Source organism: Argopecten irradians, chromosome 7, assembly GCF_041381155.1.
Source record: "Argopecten irradians isolate NY chromosome 7, Ai_NY, whole genome shotgun sequence".
Taxonomy (NCBI): domain Eukaryota; kingdom Metazoa; phylum Mollusca; class Bivalvia; order Pectinida; family Pectinidae; genus Argopecten; species Argopecten irradians.
Genome location: NC_091140.1, coordinates 43,526,814 through 43,540,147, shown reverse-complemented (window position 1 = coordinate 43,540,147; position 13,334 = coordinate 43,526,814). Strand labels below are relative to the sequence as shown.

At 33.1% G+C, this 13,334-nt stretch overlaps 1 protein-coding gene across 5 annotated transcripts in view; it reads right to left on the bottom strand.

Moving 5' to 3' along the window:
• Positions 1 to 11,835, bottom strand: part of LOC138328533 (protein WWC2-like) — a 35,498-nt gene extending 23,663 nt beyond the window's left edge. For all 5 annotated transcript variants that reach the window (XM_069275377.1, XM_069275378.1, XM_069275379.1 and 2 more), the window contains exons 1-6: positions 11,618 to 11,835; positions 2,841 to 2,950; positions 2,327 to 2,421; positions 1,197 to 1,305; positions 483 to 642; positions 38 to 167 (exon numbers count right to left, since the gene is read on the bottom strand). In XM_069275377.1, the coding sequence (XP_069131478.1) occupies positions 38 to 167; positions 483 to 642; positions 1,197 to 1,305; positions 2,327 to 2,421; positions 2,841 to 2,950; positions 11,618 to 11,745 (732 nt within the window). In that variant the 5' untranslated portion in view covers positions 11,746 to 11,835. The remainder of the gene's footprint in view (positions 1 to 37; positions 168 to 482; positions 643 to 1,196; positions 1,306 to 2,326; positions 2,422 to 2,840; positions 2,951 to 11,617) is intronic.
• Positions 11,836 to 13,334: the final 1,499 nt, after the last annotated feature.

Below are 13,334 nucleotides of genomic sequence, written 5' to 3'. Positions count from 1 at the left end.
AGTCTAAAAGAACCTAGATGTTAAGTTATTGCCATACTGCGATGAGTGTCTGTTTCTCCTGCTCCTTGGTTGACACGTGTGTCTGTATTTGTTTTATCTCCTGTACAATGGCGTGGGCCTGAGACACGTTGTATGTACCCTTCTGTCCAGACAACTTCTCGTCAACTCTACAACATCCATATAATATAGATTACAAGAACGAGGAATATTTTGTTAGAAAAACAGTCATGATATATAGATTACAAAAACAAGGAATATAGCCAGATTGAAAAATTTGAAAATTCAGTTTTTCTCAAATTCAACCAAAATTGCAAAATTTTCAATCTGCAAATACAAAAGTCTATACAATACTTATATATTACTTTCAATCAACCAGCAGTAATTATTCAAATATCCCCAATTACTTCTTTAACAATGACTGGCCAAACTTATATCGATCAAAATTTTGATGTTAGATTATGATCTACATATAATAATCTTACCTTGTGAGTGTCTCAACTCCCTGTTCTTTGTAATGCATCTCGGTCCGGATCTGCTCCAGTTCCCGCCGTAACCTTGACACACGATTCTTAGCATGATGGACGTCAGCTTTTAAAAGGTCTGGGTCGTACTTAGTACTGCCTACGCTGGAGTTTGAGTTTACTGAAAAAAGAAACATGGCGTTTTACACTCTCAGATCCATAGAATTTACACTTCTAAACCAGAATCAAAAAGTTGTAATGTACCTCTACAACAAAAAGACTCCATAGGCCTTCTGACAAAATGAAATGCAAGCTAGGAACCTTTTAAACTTTTCTAAATGATGAACAAAATTATTTTTGATGATAATTCCCCAAAAGTGATCATGACCATTAGCTTTTCGGTTATATTTCAATTAGTTGCTCTTAACTTATATCTTAACCCTTTGATTTGAATGAAGGTCAAGGTCATTAACTTTACTTTGTTGCCCTATTTAAGATTATCTACAAGGTTGATATTTCATATATTAAGAAAGTTGGTGCTGGATGCTGCATGGTTGGACATCTCTCTACAACCTGTTCTTCAACTTCTTCATCCCTAAAGACACAAGTGAACTCTTCTAATACTAAAAACTGGTACAGCTCATTTTATAATTTAAGGGGGGAATGAGTTATAAGTACATGTAGTCAAGTTTTTAACACAATCCACATGTAGTTGTAGTGCTGTAATGTACTCACAGCTAGTATGAGAGGATTTCCAGCTGGCCAGAGTATCGTTGAGGTGTTGATATTCGTCCTGTGCGAGCATCAACCGCTGCTCTTTCACTGAGTAAATTTCTCTTTTGGCCTGCAATAAATCAAATGTCTTTACAGTATTGGTTGTATTCTGTGCCTTTTCGTAAATGTAAAAATTGTATTATTGTTATTTGCATCAAACTTCTCCCAAAAGTCACAATTATATTACATTTGTAAGTGAGCATGAGTCTTGTCAAGGACTGGATATAACTGAATATAGCCAGTCAACTTCTTTCCTATTGCCATATAAATTTATAAATATTGATTGCAAATAATATATATAATCACATGCTGATAATTTCAGAACTTTTGTCTCTTATTTTCTTGAATTAAATTTAAGTCAATTAAGGCATTTCATATGAACAGAGTAATATCTTAATACTCCACAACATGCAAAATAATCATATATTCTTCATATCTGTATAAGCAAGCTTGAGTGCAGGTGAATTTGAGCTATCACTATATTTGATTTTAATATATAATTGTAAACAGACTCCAGATATATTTAATTTTTATTTATACACAGATATATATATATATTGCCAATAAAGGGAACTTTGTTTGTATTTGGGGAGAAATCTTTTCTGAATGGAAATCAAAACGTGAAGGTCAAATGTATGATTCCATCTAAAGATAACACTATATATATAACTATCACAGATATAGTACTAAATCAAAGTCTGATAATATAGTCCAAGTGTATTTTGGGTTTATACCACTAAAATTATAAGAAAAGGACAAGTTATGAATTGTATCTGTTCATGCTCTACATCTTTGACTTTTCCGGCGAGGAGAACTTCAGCACCAACAGTAAAACAAACATGTTAATAACGAACACACTTACAACAAATTTAAGTCATAGTTATATGACCTAGAAATTTTCATTTCCCGTCAAGGTTTGTAATAATATTTGTGTATAATAAAGTACGGTAATTTTGTAAGCCCTCGGAGGTTTGTTATAACCATGTTTAACTGTATTGTAAAGCTTGAACCCATCCCTGTTATTTTCAAAACATCACCACTGATTTTGTTATAGGCAGAACTGCTATATGTTCAACAGCTAGGATACATACAGCAAGATCCTCCTGGGCTGTGACCAGATACTCCTTGAGCATCACTTCCTGTTGACTGCGCCATTGTTCCCGCGGGTCCTCAAGCTGATTGCTCTCTGAAAACCATAAAAAAAAAAATCTCATGGCAATAACCCAGCATATGTGTTACTAAGTTTGTTGTTTACTTATATATTTGAATTAAAACTAGTGGTCTATAGGCTGTTACAATCATACAAGCATACAAGTGCAGAAGAGCTGATGAATTAGGTATATATACTAGGCCAACAAAGTTATTTGTTGGGTGGAAACTAATTGGAAACAGCCAAATAATATTATCTTGATTAAAAGACTTTAACTCTTAACACTGTCTTTCCTGCATATGGTTATCGAATATCTGATATTTTTCAGAATGATGACTTACGATTTAGATAGTTGATGATTATTCGAATGATAACTAATGATTTAGATGGTTGTTGATTTTTTTTATTGATATTTTACATTTCAGTGGTTGATGATTTTTCGAGTGATAACTTACGATTTAGGTGGTTGATGAAGTACGGCCCTAGCTGCTCATCGATACACTGTTCCCATCCATAGGGGAGCTGGTCTCCTACACAATCTGCAAATGTCTGGGGTTTGGTGAACCTACATCAACAATCAATTTCAGTATTACACATTGGTATAAACAATGGTATTGCATTGAGAATACATAAACATTTATATAGCTATATATTTGTAATACAAAAGTTAAAGTAGATAATGTATACAGATGTTGCAAACTATTTAATGATACATTGATACAGTAAAACCTGCCTGCCCTTATAAATTAGCATCCACCTCTGTTATAAGTCCATCTGTTAGTAAATAAGACCACTTCTCTATGGTCCCAAATGATCAATCCCAATACAATTTGACCTGTGTATAAAGACCTCCTGGCTGTAAAGACCATTTTCCGTCTGTACCTTAGGTGGTCTTTATAAACAGGTTCGGCTAATTACAATAAAACATAGTTTTTATATAGTATATATATATTCTTTCCCATCAAGGTTCCTTGAATTATGTTATGTGTAAACAGAACTATATATGCTTATAACAAATTAATTTCTTTGGTACCCAGAAATTTGTTAAAACTGTATTTTACTGTATTTTATTCAACTTCTTTCCTATTATAATATTGATTGCAAATAATATATTACATGCTTATGATTTCATAACTTTTGTTTCTTATTTTCTTGAATAAAATTTAAGTAAATTATGACATTTCATTTGAACAAAGTAATCTTAACACTTGTAACATGTAAAACAATTATATATTCTTCATGTATGTAAAAGCAAGCTTGAGTGAAGGTGAATTTGAGCTACTGCTATATTTGATTTTAATTTATAATTGTAAACCGACTAAAGATGTATTTTCGTTTTATATATATATACACACCTATATATATATATTGGCAATAATGGGAACTTCATTTGTATTTGGGGAGAAATCCATTCAGAATGGAAATCAAAACGTGAAGGTAATTATGTAAGAAATTTTCTTTGTAGCCTTAATTAATAGCTTGAAATTATAATTATGTTAATGAGAACAAGGGATCGTGATTGGTCGTTATTTTTCCAGGCATCATGTACATACACACATCCTATTTTGCATATATATTTTGCATAAATAAATCTTCCAAAATGTATTGATAAATTGTAATCAAAACTTCATAGAAACGTATCTTAATAAAAATTCATCATAAACTAAAAAGATAGTCTTTACTTTTAATGAAATTATATAAAACCCATTTATTTGAATGATCTTAATCTATTTTTAAAAACAATTATGACTGTATGTACTACGTGATTACTAAAGGATTCTGGGATGTTTTTTGGACATCCTGTTTCCCCTCGACTGGGCCCCATAGATTTACTGGCTACAGTTGTAGTTAGCTGAAGGCTCACATAGTTAACATTCCATAAGCTGTAACTATCACACAGCCTGAGGCAGTGCTAACAAGTTGTGAATGGCTAGTATAATTACCATGTACACATATAGTACATTCCCAGTACAGGGGGCCCATACGGCTCATCATCATTACAAAATACCAATCTTCAGATTACCCGATAACATTTCATGTAAAGATATATAGTTGATTTTCATAAAATATGTATGATTTGGATGGATTTAGTGATTGCTCAAAGATCCCTTTAATTTAGGTAAAGATACACATATGCTAATGTTTATTCTTAAGGAATTGCGATTGTTTACATACACATAGTATTATAGTCCATTTTCAAAATAAGCAAAATACTGGAATGATATAGTATTGAGCCTAGCATTTTCTCTTTGATTCCTAATTCACTCTAGCATATAAAATATTTTTTAATTGAAAATATTAAAATTTTTAGATCATGTCTATATAGCTTTACATTGTAAATCAAATTAATTTTACTTCATATGGCAAATCTTAAAGATGCTCCACTGCCAACAAATGGTATTTTTTCACTACCAAAAACAGGAGCAGACGATTTAGTATTTTTCTTCAGTTACAAAAATTACTTTCTTTACACCATTACCACCATTTAAAAGTTTGAGCTTCTAATTTTACTTCAAGTTGAGAATATGAAAAATAATTAATTGCATCCCGAAAAAATTCTGTATATGGAATAAAGTACTGATTACGAATGCACCAAAAGTAAAATAGACTATTTCTAAAATGAATTATTTTTTGTGTTAATTAGACATATATATACATATATACGATTAAACACCATTTATTGTTCAAATAATGAATATCATTTTTGCTCTGTCGGCGGTGGAGCATCTTTAAGCTTTATAAATGTCAATACATTTTGTTTTAAAAGAATATTATGTATCTAGCAGTCATACAGGATCAATCGATCATTAATTACCGTAGAAATATTGACAAGAGACAATAACCTCTGCCGAACCATTGCATTTCTTGCATAAAATCAACATCTATGGTATACCTATTTTAAATTGTTATTTCTTTTCTCTTTAAAACACAGACAAAAATTGCAAACTTCTACTGATAACTAAATATATATTTTGTAGTTTAAAAAAAATCTTTTATTTTCAAAGAGAAAATTATTGTAAGTTGAAAATTTCATTTTTTTTTTTTAGTTTTTAACAAGAATGGAACAAAATTGTTCAACACATTTTTCAAGTTTACATAGAATTAAGTTTACACTTATTTAACTTAATAAGGCTTATTAGTACATCTAGATTTTAATTAATATTACATTGTGGAAGAAAATGAAATAAACATTAAGCTGTTGCTATTTTCTTCGTGGTGTATACTGTATAACAGCTACTGAGATTCATATTGATGCCGTCCCAATGTATCCTTTTTAGGCACAGAAAGGGCTCATCTTTTTTTGAAAGACCATTCCTATTAAATATAATTTGGGACCCCATTTTTTCTGAAAAAGAATCGATTCGTGGAACACACAGACTAGTACAAACCCCGGCAACACCATGTGGTTATGACTAAATCTTGTATAGCATGATCTGTATTACATGTACATTCAGTGCGTACATGTATATAAAAGAGAGATAACTGTAATGCAGTGATTTTTCAGGGTATTTTGGGAAAAAAGTTTTTGTAACAAATTGGGAATTTTTAATCGCAAAAAGAGCAGTTTTGAAAAAAAGCTATCCATTACTGAACATGGTATATTAATAAGTGATTAGATATTGTAAAACAGTAAACTGTTTCATTTTATCAAAAGGTACGTGACGACTATAAAAACAGTTTCAGATTAGGTTGTTTTAGATTAAACAAAGACGGGAGAGCTATTCAGATTTTGTTTGTTTTTCAGAGATTTGATTTGGGAATTTTTAATTGTATTTGGGGAAAAAATAGGGGGGTTTGGCTTTGGGAATAGGATCGTTTACCTACCCCAGTTATTTAAGGAGAAAAATCACTGTAATGTGACAAACTGCATGCATGAACTTTGTTGGTTAAGGTTTTAAATATTTGTGAATTGGCTTCAGAAGAGTACATAAACTACACTGGCAATATTTTTTTTTTATATTTTTTATGCTTCATTTCATATTTCATAATTTTACCCAAATCTTGGGTATATGCAGTATTGATTGGTTGAATACAGGACCCGGATTTCAAGATCCCATATAAAATAACGTATAACGACATGGGTAAAGCCCTAGAATAATTTACCTTTGATTATAATTTCAGCTTCCTGTGATTATGAAGTCACAACATGCACATTCACGCCAGAAGATGACGTCACAAATTAATCACAGGAAGGTGGTACTAGAAATCAACGGCAAATCATACTTGAACCACGTCGTTTTGGGATCTTGAAACTAGTGGTGTTTGGATTAATTGAGTTCATCGAGTATTGTTGGTTCGAGGTATTTGATAATTAATCGAATAAAAATCTGTAATCGAATTTCATCAGAATTCTACGACACCATGATTAACCAAAAAAGTATTAAGTTAGCTGATCAGTAAAACATGTAACAATAAGATCATAGCCAACTTGTTAATATCTTTCCCTTGTATATGGTTGTCACTCATATCATTTAATTTTAAGTGTCTAGGCGAATTGAAGAGCGCATAAGCACTACGTAGTAATGTAAACATTCAGATGAGCATGATTTGTGAAGAAAATAAGCGATATGATAACATGACAGCACAGAGTCATTGCGATCATAAGCCTTTGAAGGAAATTTTCATATAAGACTTGTTTATACTTCAAGGAATAAAATAATCAATTTTTAATTGATCATTGATTGGTTAAATAAAACTGATGATCGACCATGAAATTTCAACCTATTCCCAACACTACTTGAAACCCTGTATTAGTAGATATGGATAAGGCATATGTCTCCTAGCTATTAAGTGTCAGCTTCTCTTAGCTTATATGCAATGAGTATGTGTGTGTGGATGTCAGTCTGTTTTGGGAGGCTGCAGTATGTCTCTGCTGCGTCTGCTAATAATAGTGGGATTCTATTCCTTTTTAAAATGATGCTATCTCACTGAAGCATACATTACCGCCAAAGACACCTAAAATTTCCATATTCACAAATCTTTAATTACCAATTAACCTCTCATATTTAATCAATTAAGAACTAAGATTGGAAATCAGCCCAACATTACCAATACAGATACTTTTCATAGTCAGCAAAATGGCAGGTAATGAAAATTATTCCAAAATTATTAATTAAGGATCTTTAGCACCTTTGACTCCCATTTCATATGCATGCTACTAGTATTTGCTACATTTTCTACATCAAGCATTTTCTACATTAATCATTTAATTTTCTACTTTCATTTTTGAAGTTATTAAAAAATATTTGCAATCAAAATTGTTTTGCTCTATAATGAATCACCAGCATGATTCAGGGTTTGTGCTATAGCTAGCATTATAGGTGCTCCCTAATTGGGGTCCTTTATAGATAAAATGGTGTTCCCTTGCAAGGGAATTTTTTGTTTGTATAATCTGAATGGACGTGACATGCAGCAAAAAAGTGGAGTCCACACCTTTTCACTTTCTATGGGGACGGCATAACTTAAACCACAAACACTGATGGTGTAATAACAAAATACCGTATTCGACCCAATAAGCGTCTAGCGCGTTTAAAAAATGGAAAAGGTGCTAATATATTAAGACTTAATTATTGCAAATCTATACAGTTATGTGTAGTTTTGGTCTCTTTTTATGCGTGGGCAATTGAAATCGAGGCCTCAAAAAGGGGGAGGGGCATTTGTAGGGACATGGGTGCTAATTGGGTCGAATACGGTAATGCCTTTCCTAATCCTAGTACAGTTTATATAATTATATCATCTAGATCTACTTCCCCAAAAAAACACTTGATGGAAATGAGTCATAAAATCAACTGACACTTCAAAATTTGACAAAATCACTACATTTTGCATGTATTTTGCCAACTCACAGGCTGATGTCATGACCTTTACTACATTTTCTCAGGACACCACCGATCTAGATTTCTAGAGTTGTTCAAATTTGTGAGTGCCGATGAGAACACAAGCGAATTTTATAGTGTGTTGGTCCAGTTCTGATCAAGTACCGGTAGAGCAAATCTTTTCTTCCAAATTAAAAAAAAAAAAAAAAAATTATTGGGGGGGGGGGGGAGTATTTAGTTAAACAGTTTAACATCTTAACATCGTGAAATTTGCCGGTCCTACGGACATGTCCGGCAAAATTTGACTCGGACCACCTATTTCAAAATCTGGTCCAGCAGACTGTCCGGCAATTATTGAGTACTAGAAGTTGGTAAAAAGTCATAATTTGATTCAACAAAATTGTTGTTTTAACCCAACAGCAATGTAGAATAGGATAAATGCATAAGATAATCATGAAAGCAGCTGCCTGGACACTAATACCAGGAAGTTGTGTTTACTTCAAAAATTCACATTATTATTTGGTCCGGCAAAATATTGTTAGGTCCCGCTTTCTCATAGTCCTTGCCAGTCCAAATGACCAGCCATTTTTTTCGAACTTTCGCGATGTCTGGTTTAATTAGTTTGACTAGTTTAATGTTCCATTTACATACAGCCATAGACATTTAAGGAGAATGTGTCAGGTTTAGATTTAGAAGGAGAGGGAAAAAACCGGAGTACCTTGAGAAAAACCAATGTCACTTTTTTATGTGCGACCAGTGGTCACTACATTATATTTTAGTTACCTGTATATAGCTGGCAATTAAACTGCCCAACATATGCAATTCAAACTCACAATCTTGAGGTGGAGATCTAGAGTTTGAGGTATATCATGTCGGGACATCTAAACAACTGTTACCTGGCCCCTCCAGATCTTCATTACATTACAGACTAGTGTGATATCAATATATATTGGTTGCATAAGTACATCATAGTAAGGTATATAGGAAATGTATCCTTTTACAGTCTATAGCTAACTGATGATGCTCACGACATTGGCATGTATTTTAAATAATCTATTCTTTCTAAAGTAAAACAAGACTGGTTTTAATTTTGAATGATATCATGCTTATTCTTCATGTTATTGCAAATCAATACATGTACATTTGTTAACATATTTGAAAATACCAGCGAAATAATTGCTACATTATAATTATTGTACCAACAGCAGGACTTTGCTAATATACAATATGCTATCCAAAATGGTACCTCTCTCTCGGGGTCATTATTTTGCGGTGTTAAATAGAATGTATTCGCAGTACACACACCAATACTGGGTTTATATATATTTACTGTCGATTAGTCCCACCTTCCAGTAATCATTACGTCATATTTTGATGTTATTTTGGTGATGTCATATTCATGCACTGGAAAGTGTGTGGGACTTATCAACGGTAAATCCTACTTTATCCACATCATTTTGGGATCTTGAAATTTAAAGCCCTGTATTCTTCTAAATGCAAATTTGAATATCCACAGCCTTCTAGGGCAACTATGTTTTGATGGTGTCAATGTTATTAATAATTTCTTTGTAATTAAATTTTGAGTAGGCCTATATACACTTAAGAGAAGTGACATTTTGGATAGGGTATACATTAAACAAAGGGTATACATTAAACAAAGTCCCGACGAGGACAATTTTTTGTACTACAATAATGTAAAGTAAGCAAGTATTTCCTGGCCATATATGATGTTTTGAGTTCAGAAATTTCATTTAAATTGTGAAAATGATTTAAACCACAGGTGAAATTTACCTGCTACACATACAGTATGATTTAAATGATATATAATTAATATACAAATATAGCATTGTTTACTAGCGTAAGTATTTTCTGTCATGGCATACCGCACATATCCTTACCACATTGATGCTGTGCAGGCTCCATTCATGAACGAGAGCTGGGCTGGCTCTTGCAGTTGAGAGGCTGGACTAGCTCCTTCCCATCCAGAGGCTTGGCTGGCTCTTGAATGTTGAGAGTTCTGGGCTTTTGCAACCTGCACATCCAGAGCTGGGCTGAGTTCCTGTCAGCATCAATAGGCTGTGCTACCTTGTTGATTAGATAGAGTCAAGAATAATAAAACTGAGTACTAACGTCGTTATGTTATCATTTGCAAAATTGCTTATTTTGTATTTAACATTTACTTTACATACTATACCTATACAAAAAGGATACATTTTAAGGACGAACTTGCTTCCTCTGGCCAACATATTGTTCTGTTCACTATTCCTCTGGTCGACATTGTAATGCAATGACAGAGGCCTTCTTGTCTGATTATTTCCGCTCAACCCCAGACCATGAATGAATTTTTTCTGGGTCTCCTGTACCATGTCTGACATCCCGTCTCTGGGCGTGGGCCTTTTGAATATCTTCCAATATGGCACAAAAATAATATGCTCTTCTCTTGGTGAAGGCATATACCTGGGCATCATGTGATAATATATTTCGGAAAGCTTAATTAATTCTCTGCCTCCCTCCCCTTTCTTAACCGCCTCTGGTTTACCCTTGATTTAAGCACCCCACCTTTCTCCATCGCATCATATTTTGATGTTATTTTGGTGATGTCATATTCAATGCCTGGAAAGTGTAGTGGGACTTATCAAAATTGTTTTCATTTTATTTAAAGAAGCCATTGCCTCCTATCTAAATACGTAAAGTACCAACTAAATCCTACTTTATATTGCTTGTGTGGCAGATTTTCTGGCCACTGACGGATACATCATTTTGGAATCTTGAGAGGATCAAATATATCAAGCTCATATCAATATTTAAAGATATTAATTAGCGACCATGCAAACATATCACAATATTATTTCTACAAATCATGCTTTCGATTTTAAAACACATCTTCTGGTCCAGAATCTTACGTTATTCAGTGTACTGAATTATAAATCAGGCACTCTACCAAACCTTTCTCCTATGGTCAGTAGGCCTAGTACTTTCATTGCCATTGGTATTTATATATAATTAACACTTTAATTTGATTACCACATTAAATAAGTTTGTAATAATGAAGATGCAGCAGCTTCTAAAAACGTGTAATAATTGAAATGAATAACCATAGATCTGTTTTTTAATTTCAATAGCACGACAACATGTGAAACCATACAGGACACAATGTAATGTTTAGACCAATAACAATTACCAGTTGTCTCCCCTTACCAATTTAGACCAAAAACACATGCTGGAATGCGAGTTATTTTCAAACTGTCTATGATGTTTCCGACCCATAATCGATGTTTTACAGATTGCAACGACTATCGTTTCACATTATAGAGTCATCCTCATTATAAAATACGCCAATCTGGGTCTGAAACACCTGAAATCAAGACACAAACTTGTTGCATATTACGTTGGAAGTGGACAACACTAACACTCACCTGTCTCTCGGGTCGATCCAGGTTGTTTGTCGCGTTGAGTGGTCGATATAGAACAATTTACCGTCGTAGTCGCGACATTCCTCCCATCCTTCTGGCAGGGGGAGTACCCCAGGGCGATTCCTTGGCATATTTCATCGACAAAGGTTTAGTTTTACCTCCAAATCGTAATCGCTTCCAACCGATCCTCCATTTTTCTTTTCTGCCATTCGTGATTAGCATATGTGACGTCACAGAATCCATTCATTTCGTCACGGGGTCGACCAATCAGAGCGGCCCTGAAATAATCCACGGTCTGAGGACTCTTCGCTTCGATTCACAGGGGCTTGGCTCGGCATTCCAACACATTGTCCAAATAATATGAGCTTATGTATTGTTTTAACGCAAATGTTACACAGTTAAGATAAAAAAAAAATCACTATTTAAAACTTATTTTCTACAGTAGTTTCTTCTTTGACACGATAACGCTACTAAAACTATTATTATCAAGTTGGCAATTGACATAAAAAGCTTAATGTTGCATATACTTATTTTGGAGTTATATAAAGCCGAATGTACAAATGTGTTGATTCTCCAGAAATTTGATGGTGAAAATACCATTTCTGTAATTTCCCCGTTGACACTGACAATATCATACTTGAATGTATATAATGATAAAAGAGGCCCAATAATGGAGCCTTGCAGAATACCATCGTTTTCTTTACCAAAATGACAACTTTTAGTAATAATTATAAGAACATCTCAAGTGTGAAGGCAATTTTTAAAAACAAATCAGCTGTAAAAAGGAAGTTGAGATTAGAAAAATCGTCAGGACTGGACAAGGAGACCTATGAAATTAATGTACACAATGTACATTATACAATGTACATGTATGTAGTGTATTGTAAATAATGCTGTTCTTTTCTTTTTCTTTTGAAGGAAGGTTTTCATTTTCCAAAAGTGATTTTTACACAGTTTAAGTAAGGCCATTCCATTTTTTTTCATTTATCAGCTATAGATATACATGTACATATGCAATTAATTTCGACTGTAATTAATTGATAGTATCAGAAACATATATACATATATATTTCTGATAGTATTGGTTAATTATTTTTGTCCAGTTTTATAATATTTCTCTTTGTCCTGTAACAAACACATTGATAATTGCAAACATACATATTTTAGCGGTTATTATTATTATTTTCATTTCCCTTAATATGAAGAGCAATAGACGTAAATTACACATATGCACATAAACTCAAACGACACAGAAAGGAAATAAAATTCAGTCCCACTCAGAATCACATCCTTACATAATGACACGACACGTCGACATAAACACACAAATATTCAATTTATTCAAGGACGTATAAATCCTTGATTTATTGTACAGAATACCTGCGATAATCCGGACTCCGATAGTCCGGAAAAATTGAGCAACTGACGGAAATCTGTTTTCTACTAAATGTGCAATCTTTATTCTTTTGTTTATTGATATGCTTTCTTTTGTAAATAGCATATATCATTTAACAAAAGATTTGCTCACAGGTATTTTGGTCCACAGCAGGAATAGTTCACAAATATCCATCATACATAACATCTACACAATGTATATATACGTACTTACCCTACGTATATATGTAATTATGTAAGTTGGCTTTTCATTATGAGGAGGTGTATATATGGTTTTGGTTGAAATGACATATAGTATTAGGTTACGTAAGGTCTCTGGGTCGCG